This window comes from Lepisosteus oculatus, chromosome 13, assembly GCF_040954835.1.
Source record: "Lepisosteus oculatus isolate fLepOcu1 chromosome 13, fLepOcu1.hap2, whole genome shotgun sequence".
NCBI classification, from domain to species: domain Eukaryota; kingdom Metazoa; phylum Chordata; class Actinopteri; order Semionotiformes; family Lepisosteidae; genus Lepisosteus; species Lepisosteus oculatus.
The window spans coordinates 21311672-21335342 of record NC_090708.1 but is presented as its reverse complement, the minus strand read 5'-3'; the positions used below and the strand labels follow the sequence as shown (position 1 = coordinate 21335342).

At 41.7% G+C, this 23671-nt stretch overlaps 2 protein-coding genes across 2 annotated transcripts; one reads left to right on the top strand and one right to left on the bottom strand.

Moving 5' to 3' along the window:
* Positions 1–1321: 1321 nt before the first annotated feature.
* Positions 1322–16977, top strand: tfa (transferrin-a). The gene is made up of 17 exons (XM_015361587.2): positions 1322–1430; positions 1951–2102; positions 2588–2690; positions 3550–3741; positions 4982–5117; positions 5772–5827; positions 6060–6223; positions 8160–8313; positions 9729–9895; positions 10471–10567; positions 11315–11341; positions 12431–12586; positions 13675–13825; positions 14326–14393; positions 14563–14750; positions 15184–15367; positions 16819–16977. Exons 1-17 carry the CDS (start codon positions 1391–1393, stop codon positions 16860–16862), a joined length of 2079 nt encoding a protein of 692 aa, XP_015217073.2. The 5' UTR covers positions 1322–1390; the 3' UTR covers positions 16863–16977.
* A 2467-nt stretch (positions 16978–19444) lies between these two features.
* srprb (SRP receptor subunit beta) lies at positions 19445–23528 on the bottom strand. The gene is made up of 7 exons (XM_006637896.3): positions 23171–23528; positions 22866–22960; positions 22508–22585; positions 22003–22085; positions 21748–21884; positions 21374–21428; positions 19445–20246 (listed from the first exon to the last, which is right to left on the bottom strand). Exons 1-7 carry the CDS (start codon positions 23283–23285, stop codon positions 20030–20032), a joined length of 780 nt encoding a protein of 259 aa, XP_006637959.1. The 5' UTR covers positions 23286–23528; the 3' UTR covers positions 19445–20029.
* Positions 23529–23671: the final 143 nt, after the last annotated feature.

Below are 23671 nucleotides of genomic sequence, written 5' to 3'. Positions count from 1 at the left end.
TTTTCAAGAAACATCTGGATGAGTTCCTGGAAACAATAACTGTCAAAAGAATTTGGTGGGTCTCCTCTCGTTTGTAACCTTTCTTAGGTTCTTTGTCATCTCACCACTCAAGACAGAATGACACTTCATTTAAATCCAGTTTATGCAGTGTGTGTGTGTGTGTGTGGGGGGGGTGGATAGAAAATTGGCAGGAATTAGTCTGCACTTTAGATTCAGTGTTGTGAAATATTGACCCTGCAAACACCAGTATTTTGTTCCCTGGTTAACCATTTGGTTGAATGACTGGGTAATCTGGTTTAACTCTTGTTCATAGTTAGGACAGAATTGGAACAGCAAGGGAAAACCAGAGGGGTTGGCTGGACCTAAAAATAGTTTGCCATATAATAGAATCAAGGTAACATCATTCTGTTCTTTTTTGCTGAACCAACAGCTAATGACACACAAAAAAGTATCAACATGTTTGCATTGCGTCAGCTAAACGACAAAGTGTACAAAAGAAAAAATAAACGGCATGGAAGCCATTTAGAAAACAGTTCTTATGCCCTCTCGACTTCTTCGACTAAAACTATGGCACCTTACTTTCCTGACACTGGTATGTCTTAAAGATAGGAAACCGTGCTGTAATTCTCTTCAGGTGCGGTCCTCCATTAACTCCCTCTTCAAATATTTTCCCATTAATTTGTATCCACTTCTGTCATAATATTGATAATCTTATCATTTAAACGATGATGTGACGCAAAAACAACTTTTTAAAAAGTGTCGGTTTGTGTTTAAAATCAAATTTGACACACACACACACACTATAAAATTAAACGTATTTTTTGTGTTCCGATTTTGCTAGCTTTGATGCTACTTTACCTTGGCATTTCTCGTGTATTTTACACAAAATAAAAGCACGTTGTTAGAATAGTGCATAATAATTAAACATGAATTCTAAAAAGCAGTAGCAGTATCACCGAATAATACAATAATTCGCCTCAATAAGTTTGTGTATAAATGTATTGAGTAATAAACGTTTGGTTTTGGTGGCGTTAGTTTTAGAGACGAGGAGTAACTGCGAGTCTCGTCCGACAATACAATTATATAAACCCAAGCAAAATCTGTATATGAGATTGTTCAAAAAAAATATTTGGTTGGTGCACATTACCCTGCTCTTGGTTAAGCGCACGGTAAAAATCATCGCGTTTTTTGAACAGCCATGAAAATATCACATGGGAATTTCCCCCGAAGGGGAAAGGGTTGTCTGCTTCACCCCCCTCTGTAGACACACAATGACCCCCTGAATGGCCATCCCACCGCCCGTGTGCATAAAAGCGCCCTGCAGCGCGAGCCTCTGCCTGCTCCAGCTGGACGCGCGAGGTTGCTGTATCCGTCGCCCTTGACCGTCACCATGAAACTTGTCCTCTGCTCCCTGGTGCTGGGGTGTCTCGGTAAAGCGCTCATTAACTTCATGAAATGATAATAAAAAAGGCTATTATCATAATATATATATATAATTAGGTGTTATATCGATTCTAATAAATTTAAGGTCTGAGCTCACCCAATTACCAATTGCCAATAATAGTAAATATTATTACTGCTGGGATATGCATTTTAAGACACAAATCAACTTTAAGTGTCAGTTCGGCAGATTGACTCATGTATTTTTGTATTTTACCGTTTCGTCTATTTCAAAAACTTTGGATTCTGCAATTAAGAAGAAGTCAGTATTGTATTTTAGCTTTCGGAAACAATGACATCCGAATTGGGGTGTATTAATACATGAATCAATAATTGTTTATTAATAAATAATTGCATTCTGAATTGGTTCACATTCCAGTGTTCCGCAGGCTGTTGTTCTCTACAGATTTGTTTTAGATTATGCAACATTTCGACCATTATGACATGTCCCTTTTTAATATTTATGCAAGATTTTTGTGAGTTTTATTCCTGAGTATTTTCGTGTTTTAGCTTCTGCGCTAGCGGCTCCTCAGTCCCAGCCAGTCCGCTGGTGTCTCAAGTCTGCGGCAGAGAAGAAGAAATGCGACGCACTTGTCAAGGCGTCCCCCCGCTTCTCCTGTGTGCAGAAGAGCTCCACGTTGGACTGCATTAAAGCAATTAAGGTATTTAAGCCCTTGGTGTCAATATCTTCGAGTGTGAGACATGACTCGTTTTTCTATTTTATTTTTTGTACATTGTTTCTCCATGGTTTCGTTGCGATACATTATGTAATTGGTTCTGTGGTATAACTGTTAATGGATGGATCAGTGTTTTTTAACATGAGTATGTTTGTCTTTCTATGTATTTTTCGTTGTAAAATGTTAAAACGGTCTAGCTGGATTCGTTGGGAACTAATTGAAACGGGGATCTCAACCACACGTTTCTTGAAAGAAGCCGGGGCAGCCGGTTAAATAACACTCCCACTCCTCTTTGTGTACTGTAAATAATCTGTTGAATATTGAAGATGTTATTTTTTATTCTTTGAAATTAAAGATGAGGAGTGTTTTGATTAATTTTACAGAAGGCGAGAAAATAGTGGTGAAATTTCTCTAAACCACAGAAATAGACCAAGTCCTGAGAGAACAGTACTGTTTTAATCTCTGTACAGGAAGCACACGCTGATGCTATTACCCTGGATGGTGGGGACGTTTATGAAGCTGGTCTCAAAAACTACAACCTTCATCCAGTCGTAGCAGAGGACCACGGTCCAGGTAGGTGAAGTGACATCAAGCCAGTTTCAGTTAAATATTGTTTTTTGCCAATTTCATTAAATGATGAACAAAACATATACCGTATGAAAGTATTAGTAAATAGTGAATTATTATTAGATCATAATAGTAAAAGCCCTTCAAAATCTCAGTGAATACGAGAAAGAAAAGGTAGAGAAAACTCAAAGAAATCTGAATGTGCTAAGCGAAAGCGCGATGGCGTATAGTTTGATATGATCAAAAAGTAATTCAGCTTGTAAAGAGCGGCTTCTGTAGCCGAATACCGTAAAGAGCGATTTAAGCGAATCCCCGCCTCTCTCCAGATGAACTAATAATTTAGGAATCGTGTTAGACTTTAATAACACCAGTAACTGTTATTTTTAAACCTTATTGTTGTAGTGTTTATATTGCAATAATTCGGTAATTATTCGAATGTCCCTTTTTTGTTCTTCAGCGTTAGTACTGCTTATGGTGTTTTGTTGGGTTAACTGGTGTGCAAAGGCTTTAGAGAGCAAGACAGTAGTTCTCCCACATGGAGGTAACCAGGTGAAGACCTAAATCTGCATCACAACCAGACTGTGCATGCAGTTTAGTTCCAGCTAATCACAGGGTGAGAGCCTAGTTAAGAAAGGTGTGTCATCAGCTCGAAAACGCATTTATTCTGATTGATATATAAGCAGTTGATTTGCATTTCAACCAGATTAGCAAAATCAGATGCATATAATATAATGCAAGCACAATCACCAGAGTGCTTGGAGTTTTCCAGGTCTGGATCTAGCAGATTCTGTCGGGATTTGTCTGGGAATGTTTTCTGTTAACTGCTTCCAGCGACTCTCTTCCCACAATCCATTGCTTCTCCCAGGTTCAGACACCTGTTACTATGCTGTTGCCGTGGTGAAGAAGGGCAGCGGGTTCGGCTTCAGTGACCTGAAAGGGAAGAAGTCATGTCACACAGGTCTGGGCAAGTCGGCGGGCTGGAACATCCCCATCGGTACCCTGGTGTCCATGGGCCTCACGGACTGGAAGGGAGCAGAGGATGAGCCCATTGAGAAGGGTAAGAGCCAGCTGACACAGCTACGTGTCAGGAGAGGGAGAAGTCCAGGCAGGTAGGGCAACAGAGCAGGAGCAAGTGTTAGGCCTCTGGACTCTGGACTGGAGGCTCATGGGAGCAGGTCCTGCCTGGGGCTCTGCTACCCTTGAGCAAAATATTTCACTCAGATATGTATACAGCAATGTGCAGCCCCACATGGATGATGTGACAGCAGCCATAGTGCGCCAGTATGCTCACCACACGTCAGCTATTAGTGGGGAGGAGAACAGAGTAATGAAGCCAATTCATAGATGGTGGATTCTTAGGAGGCCATGATTGGTAAGGGCCAATGGGAAATTTGGCCAGGACGCCGGGGTTACACCCCTACTCTTTTCGAGAAGCGCCCTGGGATTTTTAATGACCACAGAGAGTCAGGACTTCGGTTTTAAGTCTCATCCGAAAGATGGCACCTGTTTACAGTATAGTGTCCCCGTCACTATACTGGACACTAGGATTGACACAGACCACAGGGTGAGCGCCCCTTACTGGCCCCTCTTCTTCCAGTAGGAACTTTAGTTTTTCCCAGGAGGTCTCCCATTCAGGTACTGACCTGGCTCACACCCGCTGAGCTTCAGTAGGGTTGCCAGTTGTTAGTTGCAGGGTGATATGGCCGCTGGCTTTTTAAGCCACATTTACAAAGACAACAGAGGTTATTCAGTCAATATATCTACATAACCACATTAGAATGCTGCGAGTGCTTTTTTTAAATCTCATTCGTAACTGTCTAGCAAACAATAAGAGTCAATAAACAAATGAGCCTGAGTCCAGTGATGTAAATGTCCTGTAGAAGTGCGCTGTGGTAACCTCTTACACAGGGAGGCAAAGGATTCCACATCTCCCCATTTAAGAACTTACAGTACTCCAGTGAATATAAAGAAGAATCTCTAGATGGAAAAGTTCTTTTCTTCTTTATGACTACTTTTCAGTGTAGAATTAAGCTGTGCTTGTGCTTAATTTCAAGTTCCCTATTCAACATATAATGTTAGTGGCAGCTATATTGAGTGTAATTTATATGCCAGTAAAACTTGCCATCATATCATCTGGAACACTTTCAGCGTATACTAATGAGGCAAAAATACTTACCACAGTAAACCCCATGTCTCAGAAATAGCATGAGAAACTCGACAGGCAGTATGAATAGCTCCCAGTGTGTGTAGTTGTCTGCTTCAAGCCCAGTCTCACTCTGTTTTTGTGTCTTTTCCAGCTGTCTCCAGGTTCTTTTCGGGAAGCTGCGTCCCTGGAGCAGATAAATCTCTTTACCCTGGGTTATGCAGCCAGTGCAAAGGTGACTGCAGCCGCTCTCAGAAGGAGCCGTACTACGACTATAGTGGAGCTTTCCAGTAAGTCTCGCAGCACGTGTGATCTTTAGCCATTTTTATCATTATTGAATTGTTATACAATGGTTTAGATTGCAAAAGCAGAATCTTGTATGAAATCATATTTTATGATCTGATCTGTTTTATGATTTCTTTATCTTGTGTGTTCTCCCCAATATGATCTTATTATTACTTTTTTATGTGGTCGCACTTAATCACAGTAGGACTGGCGATTTTCAACTTTCGTGTTATTTCTTTTCACACTTGTGGTGTTTTGTGTCCGCTGTGGTGCCAACCCACTGGGGTGCTATCCACACGGAGTTTGGACAGTGGGTTCTCCCCTTGTTTGTGTGGGTGCCTTCCAGTTTCCTCTCACAGCCCACAGATATACTTGTTAGGTTAATGGGCTTCTGGGAAAACTGCCCCTGGTGTGAGTTAGTGCGATTTGACTGGTGTCCCATACAGAGTGTGTGTGGGTCTGTGTGAATGCTGTGATAAACTGGCATCCTGTCTAAGGTGTATCCTGACTTGCGCATGTTGCTTGCTGGGATAGGCTCCTTCTCCCCCGCGACTCTGAATTGGATGAAGCGGTTAGAAAATGGATGGATGAAAGTATTGTTGTGTCTTTAAGCGGTTTTTAATACTTAAGCTATTATCTCTTTTACTCTCTCTTTTTAGATGCCTGAAGGATGGAAAAGGAGATGTGGCATTCGTGAAGCACCTCACAGTCCCAGGTAATCACGCACTGCCTGACACACCTACCTTTTTGTGAAATTAAGTCATTTCAGACATAATCCACTATTGGAACAAGTAATAGGTTTATTCCATGCTGAAAAAAAGAAGAAAGAAAACACCACGTTTTGGCCGTGGAGCCTTCCTCAGGTGTCAGGTGTGAATAATAATCCATCATTGTTTTACACAACAATGTATTATTGCAATTAATCCATGGCCTTTCAATCATGTCAGATTCTGAAAAGCCCAATTATGAGCTGCTGTGCAAAGATGGCACCAGGAAGGCCATCAGTGAGTATGCGTCCTGCCACCTGGCACAAGTCCCAGCACATGCTGTTGTCAGCCGAAAGAGTCCAGCCTTGGCCAAAAGAATCTGGGAGAGTCTTGAGGATGCCAAGGTAAAGTACAGCTCATTTATACTATGTCACACGATGGATGAATGCTTTCTTACATGTTGAGACACTCAGTGACCATGATAGAGAACATGCAAACTCCACACAATATGAGCTCCAGTTCAGAATTTAACTCAGAATACAAGATTACCATTACGGATTACCAAACCGAATGTCACCAAGCTACCTGATATGAAAACAATCTAACTTTTAAATATATTAACTTGATTTTCACCAGACAAAAAAACTGTCTTTTGATAGTGTTGCAACTATTTTTTTTTTGTTCTCGGTTCTTGGAAAAAGTGAAGTTGAAGTGAAGTGTGTTTTATACTTAGGACTGCAGAAACAAATTAACAAATTAACCTGAAAGTCAAAATAAGCAAGCAGATTAATGTTCTCAATTAGCAATGAGTGAAAGTATTTTGAATTGAATTGAATTAAGATGCAGGTCTCATCTCAGCTCAGATCAGGACTGGGAACCATTGCATTAAAGTTACTTAATATTTTCTAAGTAATAGGCTCCTAAATGGAGATGAATGTAAATTCAGTTTGCACAACGCAAGGACACAGGTGGAAAGTTGTTTAGAAACTCATTTCACTCCATTACAAGACAACAGAATTTGGAGCTGGAGCTGCAGGAACCTTGAAAAGTCTGTTAACATGGGTGAGAGGTCACTGGCTGTCTAAGGAGTGAGGTGGAGAGAGGAGGAATATGGACCTCTCTGTCCATAGGGTGGGAAGGAGGAGAGGGAGGAGAAACAGAAGTACACGTTGGAAAAGTTAAAAGGCAGGTGAGGGAGAGGAAATGGGAATAAGATAGAGAGGGGAAAAAGCAATGGAGTCCCATTCAAAATTCAAGATTTCTTTATGTGCCAACAACAAGTGTACAGGAATGCTTACTCGTTCAGCTGTACCCAGTAACATTAGTTTAAAAAATAGGCACAAATGACAAACAGACATGGACAATAAATTTAGACAATAGACATTATAATACAGCCAAGACAGGACATAGTGCAAACAGTGCAGTACCTTAAAGTGCAGGAGCTAATTTGAGCTGATTAAGATGCGGACTGCTTGGGGGAAGAAACTGTTTTTGAATCTATTTGTCAGTGTTCTGATACTGCGATACCACATCGTGGCCAGGCTGAATTGGGTCACGAAGTATAGCTCGAGCCCAGTTGTGGCAGCGGTCGAGATATATCCGGTCGATGGAGGGTAGCTCGGTCCCAGTGATTTTCTGCGCGGAGCTTGCAACCCTCTGTTTGGCTTTTCTCCACCATCGCAGTGGAAGGGAGATGAAGCGGGGAGGTGGCATGGCGGTACAGTGGTTAAGATCGCAGCTTCACAGTGCTTTGAGTTCCGTGGGGTCCCTGGGTTCAATTCCTGGGTTGCCATCTGTGTGAAGTTTGTATGTTCTCTCCGTGTTTGTCTGGGTTTCCTCTCACAGTCCGAAAACATAGTGGTAGGTTGATTGGCTTCTGGAAGAAATGAACCTGGGTACCCTGCAGTGGACTGGTGTCCCATTCAGAGTGGATTCTGCTTTGCTCATGCTGCTTACTGGGATAGGATATGAGTCCCCTGCGACCCTGAATAGGAAATGTTTTTTTTTCTTGATTCATCATACACATGTTTAGTATTATTTTTTTCCTTGTGGTCAAACATTAGTTGTTACAATTATCCTGAGTGTCCTATTAGCGGCCTTGATTCCCTCGTAATTGTTAGATTATTACAAAATCTGTTCTTATAATAATTACAATTACATACCTATTATAATTCTAATTAGTGGTTAACTGCTGTTCGGAGTATCAGGTGTGATACTGATCTGCCATGCCATTAATTTGAATTGTGAACTGTGACGTTGTAGAGGAAAATGGTAGTCTGAATGGCAAGTCCTCAATCTGAAGTTTTCCAAAGTTCGTGTTATATTATTGTGTCCACACAGAGCAAATTTAGTCTCTTCAGGTCTGATGCATATGGAGGAAAAGACCTGGTGTTCAAAGACTCCACACAGAAGCTGGTTCACCTGCCTGAGACCATGGACTCCTTCTTGTACCTTGGAGCGGAATACATGAGTGTCATCCGGTCCCTGAAGGGAGGTAAGCAAGACCCCATAGAAACTCTGCGCATGGAGTTCTGTTGAAACATCCTCCGTGTGCAGAGAAAAACCCCTAACAGCATGTGCAGGGCCAAATTTGGCCAATACCCATTACTAACAAACACACAGAAGAGAATAGTAAAGTATTGGCTACACCTTAAAAGCAGCGACTGAAACGCCTAGCACCACAAGGCCCTGCTGAGCCAAGAGCTGAGCCAAACAAAAAGCCCTCTGAGCCAGCTGGTCCTGATGCCACACTGCTGCTACAGCACCACAAATCAGAATCAACCACTTCACAGCAAAGAAGACAAACATTCTTCCCCAAATTTACAAATCTAATCCCAGAATTCTCACACCTGCCAGAATCACAACAACTCCCAATCCTACTGGGAGAAGGGGGAGGGAACTCAGTTGAACTGGCAGTCCAGTATGTGATCTCCTGTCACAGTGAACAGTGAACGTGTCTCTCAATAATGCTCCATATGTTTGTATGTAAATGTATTACGATGTGTCTATATTGGAAATGTCTATAGATTTTATAGACATTTCCAATTGTATATATAGACATATATATATTTATATTATAGACATTTCTAATTGTATATACTTTGGCAACACTGATTTATTCATTGGTCATGCCAATAAACCTCTATGAATTGAATTGAGAGACAGAAGGAATTCCCTTTCCCTGAATCTTGTCTTTGTGTTATGAATCAGTCATACACCAGGTGGCAGCAGTCAAACACACAGCGTCACGGTACAGGAAGGCACAATATACTTAAACACACAAACTGTAATCCAGTACTTAATCCAGAATAGGACAGAATAAAATGATTCCGAAGTAATCAGGGTGCTTTCAGAAGGTTTGAGATATCTCTGTCTCATCTGTGTAAAATGGAATGTATGCTGGTGCTACAAACGAAAGGAAACCATTGAACCTATCCAGCCCGTTTGGTAACTAGTAGCTAACTGATCCATGGATCCGACTCAGCTGTTGGAAGAGACACGTTTTTAAAACATGCACCAGTGTCCTGATTGCAAGACACGCTGCCACTTTGTCTCAATATAACATTTGTTATGGTCAATTTTGTCCGCAACAAAATTTGCAGAGCTTAGAGGTCAGAGGTTAAGCACATCAGCATGGGAGGAGGGGTGATTAATTTATAAAGACAAGCAAATTGAATTCATTAAAATGAATAATTATTTCACTGATGCATTCACAAGTACAAAGAATACAACTGTGCCAGCTGTTGTGGAGGACATCCAAGTTCAAAGGCTTTCACTACATACAAAGCTCTCGGTGATCGCTGGTAGCTACTGTGTCTCTCAGAGCTGCACTGTATCGCCTGATGAGTTCTGATTGCTTCGTTTTTACTGTACGGAGGAGCAAACTGACACGCTGCTCTCGCCCTGTAGAGACAATCGGCAAGTCCCGCTCGGGGGCCGTGCAGTGGTGCACCACGGGTCACTTCGAGATGAACAAGTGTGACGACTGGGCCATCAACAGCGTGGCGGCCAAGAGCCGCACGAGAGTGGAGTGTGCGAGGGAGGCGACGGTGGAGGACTGCGTGAAGAAGATCATGGTGAGCTTCCTCCAGGGGGCGCTAGAGGGCCAGGTGTCTCTGGATTCCCGTGTCCTGTGCTAGAAGCCCTTGAAATTAGAAAGGAAACTTTTTTTTTCTCTCCATAATTTTGTGTAACAGAAAACCATCAAATAGATCCAGAGATAAAGATGATTTAATCTTGATGTGAATCATACCTACACAGACCAATTCATTCAGGCACCCTGTTCCTTGTTTTATGGGGAAGAGTAGTTGCTAAAAACACAGAACAAGTTGGGAGCTGCGTCAGCATGCGTAGGCTGCAAAGGAACAGGTAAAGGTTTTTTCCACAGTGAAAAGAAAAGAGACACAACATTTTGGCTGAAGAAGGCTGCACAGCCGAAATGTTGTGTTTTTCAGTGTGGAATAAACCTTTACCTGTTCCCAAAAATACCAAACTACTGGCAATCTCATCGGAGCCTTGGCCATCAACCTCTTCTTGGCCTTTTGCTGTATGGAAATACAGTAGTTTGTTTAAAAAAAATCTTAATTAAAAAAAATCTTAATTGTCACCTGCACTCCCTGTCTCACTAAATGACTTCCTGTTTCCTTCTCAGCGTGGAGATGCAGATGCCATTTCTTTGGATGGAGGGGAGATCTATTCTGCAGGGAAGTGTGGCCTGATACCCGCCATGGTAGAACAGTACGATGCAGGTAAGATGTGGGCATCCAGTTCATTGCATCTGTGTAGTTTCTCCGTATCATCTTTACAGCATGGGTTGTCATGGAGCATTCAGTGTAAATCAGGAACAACAATTCATGCTTTACAATGCAGGATATTAGCATTAAAACAGTGATCACTGTCAAACAACAAGAGGGTTGAAATGATCCAGGCTGTTAGCACATAATTAGCTAAGAGTGTTGAAAAAAATCATTCAGTAGTTCATGAGTTGAAACACATACAGTAGATAAGGCTTCATACATTACAGTCATGCATCAGATCCGAGTTCAGAATTTGTAGGCAGTGAAGGAGTTGATTAGAAAGGTAACTAAGGAAGTTAGGGGTTGCTATTTGTGTATTTAGATTTGTGCATGCAGGCTCCAGTCAGGGAAGAGATAAGTATGTGTAGTACTTGTGCTGTTTGATTGCTGGAGTTTTGTTGAAATTAATTGCTTGTGACATGCTTTTGGTTTTTCGGCTTTGGTTGCTAGCAACAGCTTTGCTATTAAAATTGTGGCGTACAGAAACCCTGCTGGAAGGAGAAAACTTTTAGTGCCAAAATAAACAAAATAAACAAAAGAATAACTACTATTTTGTGCTAATAGTTAATATTGTCCTATGAACAGTCTGAGAATCTTGAACACTTCAGGTTAAGTCAGCTTCAAGAGAGGATTATATTAAGTGTAGAATTTTCTTGGTACTCTTTCGAATACTGACTCCTTTTCTGTTTCTCTTTACAGATCAATGCAAAGTATCAGGAGCGACAGGTAACACTGTCAGTTTTCAAGTGATTGATTAAAATATGCAGTTTAAAAATGCAAATGATTAATTGATAACTGTGAACAACAGAGCACAAAGAATGTTTGCCTCAGTATAATTGAAAGCATTATGGTCAATTGAGCATTGAAGAATACTTCCCATCTTGTGCAGAGTGTGAATTTAAAACTTTAGAACTTTCAGGGCATGAGAGCTTTACATTGCAAAGAATCCAATTTACAGGGGCACTTCAATAGAGAAAGAAACAAAACTTCTCATGGCCAGGGGGACCTTTAAGGGGCCACAACCAAAAAAGACCCTCTCCTGAACACAGGCTGAGCTCTGTGATAACATGTTCGAACCTGGGTCATGTCACTAGCCAATCCTTACCATGTGACACACCAGGCAGTGGGATTAGTCTCCCAGGCCTTTCTTGGCTCTCAGGAACACAACGACTCCTATGGCCTTCTTGGCTATTGTTGGGCTGAGGTGCTGTTGGTAAGGGACACACTTCTGATCCTCCAGTAGGGGGCAGTGCTGTTGTAATTTGGTTAAAAAAAAAAGGTGTCACAGGGGCTATTCCACATCAAGTGGGTGTAGCCAAGATCACTGGACATTCAAATTGTAAATAAAAGTGGTTATAAATAAGTAGTACCGCTAATTTTGTTAACCGTTTTGTTATGAGCCTGCTCGGGCATGGCATCTGTTCATAGTAACACCTAGTATCATGGTTAGAGACAGCTGTGGTAATCGTCAAGTCATACAAACATACAGACATTTGTGCATTTTTGTACATTTCTTATTTTTTTATTTTTCATTCAGATTTCTGACAACAATGACCTGAAGATCAGTTTATTAACTGATTCCCCTTAAGGTGCCATAATTATTTTGTATTTCCTCTCGATATGGCATTGCTCAGTATCTTCCCAAACTGCATAATAAAAAAATGAAATGCCAAGCTGATTGCCAAAGGAATTGTCTCCTCTTCATCTAGAGAAAATTTTCAAACGTGGCTGTGATGGAGGTCTTTTTGTACATCTTATAAAGGTGTAGCCAAAGCTTCTGCATACTCACTCAGCTCTTTTTCTCTTTATTATCAGGCTCTTACTTTGCAGTGGCTGTGGTAAAGAAAGGCTCAGGGCTCACCTGGAAGACTCTGAAAGGAAAGAAATCATGCCACACTGGAATAGGACGCACTGCAGGATGGAATGTGCCCATGGGTCTAATTCATAAAGAGATCCGCAGTTGCAACTTCTGTAAGTGCCCATCTGTTTATATGTTTCACACAGATTCCCTGAGTGAAGCCTCCCATTTCCACTGTTTCATCTTAGCCCCTACGGTTTCTTTTCTTTGTCACAGCCTGTCTCTTTGTGAAACCCTCTCTCCCAGTATCAGATCATTTCCTGTTTTTAGGCTTATGTGGAGGCATTGTTGACTGGATTTCTGGGATTCAATGACCACCTCACATTTAAAAAAGCATTCAAGCACACTCTGGCCTTGACATTTCAAGGTTTAATAATAATAACATTACTTTATTAACCCTTTACAATTTCTTGCATTAGGAATTATCTTTTTGCATACCCCAGCTTGCTCTCCATGAGACACACAGATAGGGAGAGAGCCTGGGGTCAGAGCACAGGGTCTGCCATTGTACAGCACCCCTGGAGCAGTTGGGGTTAAGGGCCTTGCTCAGGAGCCCAACGGAGTAGGATTCCTCTGCTGGCTGTGGGATTTGAACCAGCAACCTTCCAGCCACAGGCGCAGATCCTTAGCCACAGAGCCGCCACCCCGCCCCCATTATAAGCGACCGGAGACAAGAACTCATGTTTGGAAAGCTAGCGTTCCAAACTTTAAGTGGTTAATGAAGCTTTAGGCCATACAAGCTTCTGTTTTAACATCATGAGACACATAAATACTAAGTGTGCAACAGCCTTCACTTCCTGATACCTGCTATCCAGTATGATGGAGTAATTCAGGAGATGAAGTGCAGAATCTAGTCCTGGTTGTTTGATCTCATTGACGTAGGAAGGTGTTTCTCTGCTGGTTAGATAGGCAGATTACATTGATACGCGTAGGATGACGTTGACTGCAAAATTGCTAACAGAGACGTTTGTGTTTCAGCAGCAATACAGAATGTCTGCTTCTGGTGCAGGGGAATCTAAATTTAAATCACGAGTAAATGAGAGATTTTCAGCCTAAATTACTGTAATACTTTCCAACACCTCACTCTCAAAAGGACGACTGAATTAGTCTACTGAGAAGCATAACTGAGTTTGGATCTGAACATTTGCCGTCACATGGGTCTGTGTGCATTTGCTAATAAGTTGGCATTTGTTTCTAACAGCGGACTACTTCAGTCAGAGCTGTGCTCCCGGGGCAAAGAAAGGCTCCAGCCTCTGTGCTCTGTGTGTTGGCAGCGGTAAGAAAGTTGGAGAGACAAACAAATGTGTCGCCAGCAGTGAAGAGAATTATTATGGATACACTGGAGCATTCAGGTAGGAACCAGCTGACTGCTTGAGCAAAATGCTTATTCAAGTTCTTTTTAAGCTGTAAAAAGAAGGTTAGCAAAGTCCTGGCCATTAAGCCAAAGTCCAGATCTTAATGTAATACTGTTTTCTAGGCTGTTATGCAGTAGTCAATAAGTCCTGTGTAAGCTTGTTAAAATCTGCTGTGTTTATGTGCACTTGCAGTCTCAAGCATACTCTTTTGTACAGCTGCTATCTTTTAACTGACTTGCTCCCTCTCTTATCCAAAATCCTGTTCATTTAACAGTTTGTCCGCCCCCATTGACTCTGAGATAAACAAGGTGATGCTGTACAAATTTAAGAACCTGGTGGTGCAATGAAACTGAAGAGGGGGAAATTTTGTTTTTCTCAGATACGTTGAAAATACTATACAGTTTAAAATGAATAAAGAGGTGGAACTGTAAGAATATGTGGGATCTGGTTGTTTTTTACTCCAGCCTTTCATTTTCTGTGGCTTTTCTCTGGTTCAGGTGTCTGGTGGAAGGCGGGGGAGATGTTGCCTTTGTGAAGCACACCACTGTGGAGGAGAACACTGCAGGTGATACCCTGCCCACGGCCCTTTCTAAACTTCAAAATCTCCCTTTAGAGTTATGCCTTGCTAAGTGTTTAAAGTGTTGCTGAAAGTGTTGCAGCTGCATTTCACATTTGAGAACTGAAATCGTATTTGCTTTTAGTAATATGCACTGCCTCCTCTTTATTTCCCTAAGGCCGTAATCCTGCTGACTGGGCCAAAAACCTGAAGGCATCTGACTTTGAGTTGCTGTGTCCCACTGGGCCTCCAGTCGCTGCTGTAAACCAGTATAAAACCTGCAACCTGGCGCAGGTGCCCTCCCACGGTGTCATGGTTCGCCCAGAAAGCAGAAGCAAAGTTATCGCTTTTCTGAATGAACAGCAGGTATGATTACCACAGACTATCTGAAACCTTTGATCATGAAAGCCAGTGCCTACAAAAAAAAAACCTATTATGAATGACTTATGTTAGTCTGTACATTACAAGTTGAAATGATGGGTTCCACAATTGATGTACACTGGAACTATATCAGAGTTTTAGTTGGCACCCCAGTAAAATGCTCAGGTTGAAGCCTGTAAGTAATCTGCAAAATTCCCTCAAAATTCCTTTAGAACCATGTTTCTTTAATTGATCAATGACTGACAAGTGTTGATTTAGGTGAGTTGTATGACATAAATGTAACTAATAGCTTTTGTGTCTGAAAACGCAAAGGATCTAGGACAGTTCTTACCACATAATAAACCTCCAGATTGTTCTCAGTTAGAGGAGAGACCCTGGCAGTTTTAAATCAAAATATTCTGTTTCTGTCTTTCCACAGGAACTCTTTGGACGGGGCAAAAAAGGAAATTTCACTTTATTTACATCAACTGAAGGCAAGAACCTTCTCTTTAAAGACACAACGCAGTGTCTCCAAGAAGTTCCCCTGGGACAAACCTCTAAGGAATTCCTTAAGCCAGATTATTATGATGCAGTGACAAAACTCAGCGAGTGCGAAACCTCAGGTGAGTAGAAGCCAGGGAAGCTTGTGGGTCAAAATACTTCATACTGTACATGCACAGTATGGTCAAGAATGAACTGCATGCACATTGTGAAACAGTCATTACTTATATTGCAAATAGGAATTGTGTGATTAAAATGCAATCCCTGGACAGCAATAAAATCATTGCCCCACTGCTTTAAATTTTTTTAGCCCTTCACATAAGAATTAGATATGCTCAGTGCTTTACCAATTTAAAATAAGTGTTACCCCAGAACAGCAGAACCACAAATTAATGTAAACAGTATATTGTTGCTTTAAGTACTGTAAGTAGATTTCCTTATTTCATTGTGAAACACACTGCAGTGTGATTGGCAAGCTCCTTGTCTGACACTCTGATCTTATTCTTCTGAACCATGATCCATAAGGTTACACAGACGTATGGGTCATGGTTCAGAACGACTACGTGACGTTTGTTCGCAACATGCAGTGTCATCACTCAGATATGATTCTCACACAAAATAGCTGTTCAGAACCACTTATGTTTTTTTTTGCGGGTGTCAAACATTGCAAATCTGACAGTCAGTCGAGTGTCTTCTTGATAAACTGAAGCCTCTACACGGGGATGAAAAGGAGAAAGCTAGTTACTTAGCGTGCACAAATAAAAAAAAACAGAGGGCCAAGCAGAACATGAGTCTCAGTACATAAACATAGTATCTTATTTTATGACATCACAATTCTTTCAGAGATTAATTTAGTGTTTTTATCCAAGCACACATGAAAGGCAAGTGAACACTGCAACTCTTGTAGTTGCCCATGCTGTCGTTGTCTGAAACAGGGTTCCAAGCCAAGAGGAAAGCACTCTGGGCTCTTTCAAGAAACTGCTGGAGGAAGTTTTAGTTTTGTTTCGCTGATAAACCTCTAACAAGCTAAATGGGCATTGCTGCCTCTCACTACTGGGGCCTTGATGGAATTGTAGACCTGGAGTGCTATCTGTGTTTGTATGTTCTCCCTGTGTTCTTGTAGGTTTCCTCCCACTATCGAAAGACATGCTTGTATGTTAACTGGCTTCTGGGAAAATTGGCCTTGGTGTGAGTGCGTCATGCATCTTTATCTATGTGTGCCCTGTGATGGACTGGGGTCCTGTCAGGGGTGTATCCTGTCTTGCACTTGTTGCTTGCCTGGATAGATTCTGGCTCCCCTGCAACCCTGAATTGGATAAAACAGTTTAGAGAACGGATGGATAACCAACAGCAGCAGGACCAACAAAGCAATTGCTGCTGTGCAAGTGAATATTACAGCAACTGGAGAGAAGCCATCCATGATAGAAATTAGTCGTTTGCGCTGCAACTCTTTGTTGCTGTGCTCAGGTTACACACTTTCTGTTTCTGACATTTTCTGTGGGGGGGTTGCAAGAAATGTTTTTGTATTTTTCTAGGGAACCTGGTCTTAAATTATTTTTCCTTTTCAATCCAGAACTCGTGAAAAGTTGCACCTTCCACACCTGTCAGAAGCATTGAAGTGGAGCTCTACCAACCCTGCAAGAAACCACTCCCATAAGCATCATGGAGTGGTTTGTTTTGCTGAAATTAGTTGTCCGGTAGAAAATAAAAACATAAAGCATTTTCCAACGCTTATCTGTTTATTTGTTGTACTCATTCTTTATGCATCAAAACAAAATTACTTTCTTTCACCAAGGTTAGTTTGTGCTCTATTAGAAGCAGAAGAAATGAATCCATTTAAAGGCATGCAATGTATGTTTTTTTGCTGTATATGGAACTAAACCTGCCTTGAATATCCTCCTCCAAAACACCCTGGAAGTCTGCATGCATCTACAAGTGCAGAGAATGGTAGTGCCCAATATTCTCACTCCTGCATCATGTTGGAGATGAATCTTGGAGGACAATTACACTTGGAATGTGCAACGTGCAATGTTCGCACATTGGCTGTTCAGTAAAGATACTGCACAAAGTCACGTTCATCCCCGTGGATAAAGCATTTTTTAAAAAATATTCCTGCAGCACTTGTGGAATAAAAACACCCCAAAAAGGGTTAGGTTATGTCATCTAATTTTGTAATCTAATCTTTGCTGTTGGGAAATTGAAGTCCCACCCATTCTTGCAATGCATTGTGTGAATAAATTAGATTGTGTGCAGTTTTTACTGCTTCGATGTGACTGCATTCCAACCAGTATGAGGAGGCGAGAGTTGGTAAAGAACATCAAATAAAGATAGGAGCCTGTAACAGTATTGAAGGTGCAATCCCGATGGGATCTACATTATGATTTGTAAAACCTGACCTCTAAATTTGCTCTTTGCAGAGATGGAAACCCATTGTATGTGACATTTTAGGAATAACTGAAAGGCAAGGAAAACTTTGTCAAAACCAGAACATGTACAGTACACATGCACAATGGCTAATGCGATGACCACATCTTAAAACTACACATTCATGGTAACAGTAGAAAGAGGACGGAGCTGTACTCAAAGGACAAAACCTTCCTGCAAATGCTGGACTTCAGAGCACCACAGGGAGGGACACACTTTATGCACATCTTTTTGGGTGCTCTCCAGAAAATGGTGTCTTTTGTAACAAATTGAAACTAATTTCAAACCTTCACTAAACTAATCTGTGACCTCTTACATCTTTTACATGTAAACAGAAATGAAAAAGAGTTTTGTTCATACTAATAAATATCTGAACTGGAGGCAGCTACAAAGTGCTTAAACAGCAGTCTGAGGGGACGAATGTTGTAAAATCCTCACAAAATGGAAGATAAACAACAGCGAATAAGAAACCAACCAGTGAGAGGTGCATGCATTCAGGTATGGCTGCTTTCTGTTTTAGCTTTGAACACAGTATTTTTGTTTCGATAAAGTACATTATTTTTAGAATCAATAGAGAGAGAAAGATGCTTTTTGTAGCACACCAGTGCATGGAAGATAAAACAAATGACATATTGTCAGGCAATTAGTTTTGGTTAAGAACCGAGCAGCTGAAACTTATCGTTGAATACACCAGTACACGCTGTTACAACATTATAAAATATAATGTTTATAAGTTTCTATTTCTACAGAATGCTAAATTTACAAATAAGCATTCCATTAAAGAGCACCATAAGTTTTGGGTTCTGGTGAAGCCATATGATCATCATATTTACACATGCATTTGACTCTGCACTGAAGGTGCCATATTTGTATACCTTTCCATTGCAACAGAACTGGCTTCCCACATCATCATAAAAAAAACAAAAACACAGCTTTTAGGTGGATTAATACTAAAACAGAATTAACTAAAGCAATGGGGGGGGAAATCAGCCTATAAAATAACTTAAGTTTCAAATAGAGTCAATCATTTCAAACATCAATTATTTTTACACACCCAGGAGAGGTCAGTGCAGATTTAGTTGACGGCTTCAAATTTTAAGTTTTCTTTTTCATTCAATGGAATGCCAGTGACCTGCATTGTCCAAAGAGTACAAATTAGATTGTTTCTGATAAGTAAATAATCATCTATTTTAAGTTCTGTGATGTCAGAGACAAGTGATGATTTTAGATAAGCTGCAAACGTCTCAAAAAGCAAGCGGACACACCTTCCAATGGACTTCAGACTTTCCTTTACCCAACTCTTTTTACACACTCTACTTTTCCAAGCAGACAAGCGCACAGCGTCAATATTGAAGGTTCTCTATGCCAGCTTATGTAGTGTCCTCAGTCAATACCCCGGAGAAGGCTCCACTGCCACTTGGCTAAAAGAGCAAAAGTCAAACGTGAGCCTTTCCCATTCCTTCAACACTGCGTAGTTTCATATCATGAACACCAGAGGGTGAACGTTGCCATCCAAATGTTGGTGCTTGTTAAGTGTTAATGAAACAATAATCCAGAAAACATCCTCAACACATACAGTACCAAGATATTAAAGAAATGGCTGAGGTAGATAAACCTGTTCAACACCACTCAGTACTGCAAGTCTCCTGCTTCTCTGTGTGTACACTTACTTAAGAGCACAATAAAACGCCAAAGTATAAAAAGTCTTACAGCATCGCCATCCCCCTACACAATAGACAATCGTTCCATTATTTATAAACTCACAAACGACATGCTTTAAACTCTGAAAACAATTTATTTCAAAGATTCAAAGAGAATGACCCTCTAGCCTGAGACTTGGCAAAAACCTAAGAGAAACATGAAAAAAATAAAGCCTTTACAAAAAAGGAATCAGATCAGCATAAGCAGGCGAAGACAACGAGAAAATGTCGCAATACCAGCCTCCTCTGACGAAAAGAATTGCAAATCAAATTTTACTTTTTGAACCTGCTTCGCTAACATGAGCTAAGGCTGTACAGATATTTGAAAGATGACAGTGATAAGGAAGCTAAAGCTAACCTTTTAAAAACAAAAACATTTTGGCGCTTCGGATAGTCCTACTGCAAGGCAGGTAGACAGTCAAGCTTTAAACCTATGAGTTTTAGGCAGCACTTTAAAATTAACAGCTCTTACCGACGTGGATTTCATAGCAACATTAATATGGTTTCTTAGACCCCTGACAGAAAAGGCATACAAACGAACAATGCTCCTTTTATTTTTCCAGGGAGGCTATTTGGTGAATCCAAAGCTGCCCAAGGTCAAGGGCACAGAGCTGGGCAGGGCACTTGGGCTCCAGGCATGGCTGCAGCAAGGCAGTCCTCTCAGGCCAGCTTGGCCAAGCATATCTCCAGTCTCTCGACATCCGCCTGCCCCTCCTCGCCCTTGCTCCCCCTGGCGCTGCACTCCACAAACTCCACCTTCATGGGCAGCTGGGAGAAGTCGAACTCCTTTCCCTTCCGGCCCAGCGGTACCGTGCCCCCCCCAGCAGACCCATCCTGGGAGCTCAGAGCTGCGGACCGTGTCACTCGCAGAGTGTTGCTAGGGAACAAGAAAACAAGGGCTCTTCTAGAAGCTGTTCGGTGTTCTAGAAGCCCCGCAACTGGCTAGAGAACAGCTGTTCACAACAGATCTTTTGTACAGAAGCCTGTGGTCCTCAGCTATGAATTATAAAGGCGTTCATAACATATCAAGCAGATCCACAGTAAATTACTCATTTCCAACCGTACATCAGGCACTTGATGAATGTAGCACTTTAAATTTATCCTCACGATTTTACTAGTAAACACTCCACTAACAATTTAGATGAGCTGTGTAAGTCAATTCTTACACTTTTCCTTTAAAAAAAATAATGCACAACACTCTCCTGCTTAAGATCAGACCTTTTCAGAGAATGCTGTGGATGCTGTATTCCGGGTTCTTTGCAAATGAATCAGTAGCTTTCAAATAATTGTAATTCTTCATTTAGAAAAGGAACTTCAAACAAGCATAACTTGTTTTATTATACAAACGAGTCTCCTCAGTCTCCTCACAGTAAGAATAAAAGAATCTTTTTAGTTTTCAAATCTACATTTTAATAAAAGAAGAAAGCCATCAGAACAGTGGGGAACAGCTATAAATGGTTTGTCTATAAGGAATTTAATGGTGTAGAATGCAAAATTTACTATTTACTGAGGTGTGAACAGAGCAATACAACCTACCAGAACAAAGCAATTAGCTACACTGACCCTTCCTCTGCCTGCACTGAAAGCTGTTTGATAAAGCTAGGCAAAATTGTACTGCCTCATGTTTTATACTCAAGATTTAAAGGTATTTTCTCATTTAGAGGGAATTGAACACAAATGAGATGTCTTCCAACCTTTCAAATGTGTTTATAAAAGGGAAAGTTCTAATACAAAAACAAAATATTTTGGCAAATTTAATATTTCAAACCAAATACGGACGATCTTGGTAATAGAAGAGATGCTGAAACAGAGCACTGACATTCTGAGGGACAACATTTTGCAAATGTTTGACAAGTTTCAAATCAAGTTAATCAGTTCATCTGAATTCAACACAACAAGTGATCTGCACACTACATTGGTGCCATGACAAAGACTTCTAACCACAATGTCCAGCCCACTTGTGAACGAGGGTAGAGAATTGAAACTGCACGCAATTATACTCACAGTTCCTTTTCCAGCTGCTGTTGAATGAGTTTCGCTGACTTTGCCATGGTAACATCTGGAGAGGAGACAAACATCTGTGATTTACAATTCCCAGGTCTATATCCATCACATCTCATTAGGTCTCACTGTTATTCGTCTCATAAACTGAACTCAAGATCTACTGATGTGTGTTAAGGTGCTATGGGCAGATGTGCTTGGAGGGTGCCATTTATTACTCGCCCTATGTTTTATATTTAGATTGACGTCATACAATTGTACGAGCTCACCAAACCAAACTCCACGCAACTGCTTGCAAGGGCAACAGTTTCCATGGACACGAAGGTTGAAATGATCTCCCCACTGTGGAAAACGAGAAAGGCGTCTCGTCCCAGTACCTTGCTTGTTGCAGGCAACCACCAGAGCTGGGGCGTTCTTTACAACGACGCTGTCAGTCAGCAGGGAGTAGAGGAACTCTGCCACGTCCCGCACCTCCTTCTGGAAAATGGCGCTGTCCACTACAAACACGATCACCCTGCGGCCAGAAGCGGTGATCAGAAGTCGGCCTCGCTCAGGTAAAAAAAAAAAACCCTCTCCGCTCCACCCCAACTCTGTCGTCTCTTACGTCACCATCAGTCAGTCCTTCTCCTCACCTGGCAGAAGACTTGAACTTCTCTATGTACTGAGGTCGCAAGCTCTCGTGGCCCGGGAGATCGATCAGAGTCATGCCAGCTCCCTGTGAGGAGAGACAAAACAGGGCTTCAGGTCTTATAGCAGACCATAAGACCAACACACCACCTCATGTGCTCAATAAAACCTCCAGTTGCAAAATGGATACAGTAGACCCACAGAGATACAAACACCGTGGTTACATACTGGCCATGAATACACTTCTCACTCAGTACTGGAAGTGTCCAGTTGTACAAAACTGCCAAATCAAAGCACAGGAAAAAGGATATTTAAATATAAAGGCAAAAATGACTGTCTACACCAAAACATTTTTATTTGGGTTTTACACAAGAAAAATAAAAAGACAAACAGGACTCAAACAAACAGCAGTTACAAATGACTGGGGAGAAGCTCTAAAGACTTCAAATATACAGTATAAATTAATTATGCCTATGTGTGAAATAATGTCGCTCATGAAGATACACCTACCCGGTCACTTTTAGTCCTGTATATTGCAGTGCTGTCTGTGATGGAGGTTTGAGTCTTCTTAAATTTCCCGGTCAGCAGCTGCAAAATTAACCAAATCAGTCATTGGTTTACCAGACTAAATACCGTTTAATTCATTAAACATGCCGCGTTTACAAAATGTTAGCTCATTAACGCTCCCCATAAAGTGCGTCTTGCCAGCCTACGGTGTGCAGAGCTTTTCTTGCTTGGATTCAATGAACAAACCCTAAGCGCCAGGGGTCAATAACGCACCGATCAGTCGTCTCGACACTTTCTAAAACAGCGCGAGTGAAAACACCGTGCGAGAGCCGCATCAGCAGACAGAGGCTGCAGCACTCACACGGCTGAAGAGCAGCGTCTTCCCCGAGTCGCAGAGCCCCGTCAGGAGAATTGCCCTTCGTGTGGACTTTCTACCCCACAGGATCTTCATAAACACTGGAATACACAAATAAAGACAACAGACGGCGTTAAGTTCTAAGCCGCCCCTGATCCGTTTTTTAGCCCATAACTAGGCTAGAGTGAGACTAGCGCCGGCAATATCTGCGCAAGACCCAATACAAGCGCTTCAAGACCGGGGTACGCTGTAACTCCGTCGCCGTGGGTGTATTTCGGGCCTGTTTCCACTACATTCCCTCTTCTACTTACCTATAGTGAGGACAACTAATAACAGGGCAACGATCACCCCGAGTACAGCAGGGTCTTGTGCATTTAGCTCCTTCCGAATATAGTCTAAGTAAAGCTGAAACGATGTTCCGTCCATGTCGGTAGCCACCCTCCTGTCGCTCGATCCCGCAGCTCTGCTCTTCTCAGTGAACTGAGCTGTCAGTGCTTGCGAGTAAGACACGTGGACTCCTCATCTGGAGCATGCGCCGCAGCGCTGGAATCCAAATACCGTGCTATCTGTCCAGATGGTAGGTTTAAAAGATGCGGACCGCACTACGGACGCCTTTCCCTATTATTATTGTAATTAAACAAAAGAAATAGGGAGATATAATATTATATCTGCATAATAATACAGTCTGTACAGCAATGTGCCACGAGTTCATGCATCATTACGTATCCTGGAAAGTTTGGGGGCGCGCGTGCGCATTTCTGAGCGGATTTTGGGGGTGACGCTGAAATGGATACGACACCGGCACCTGTACG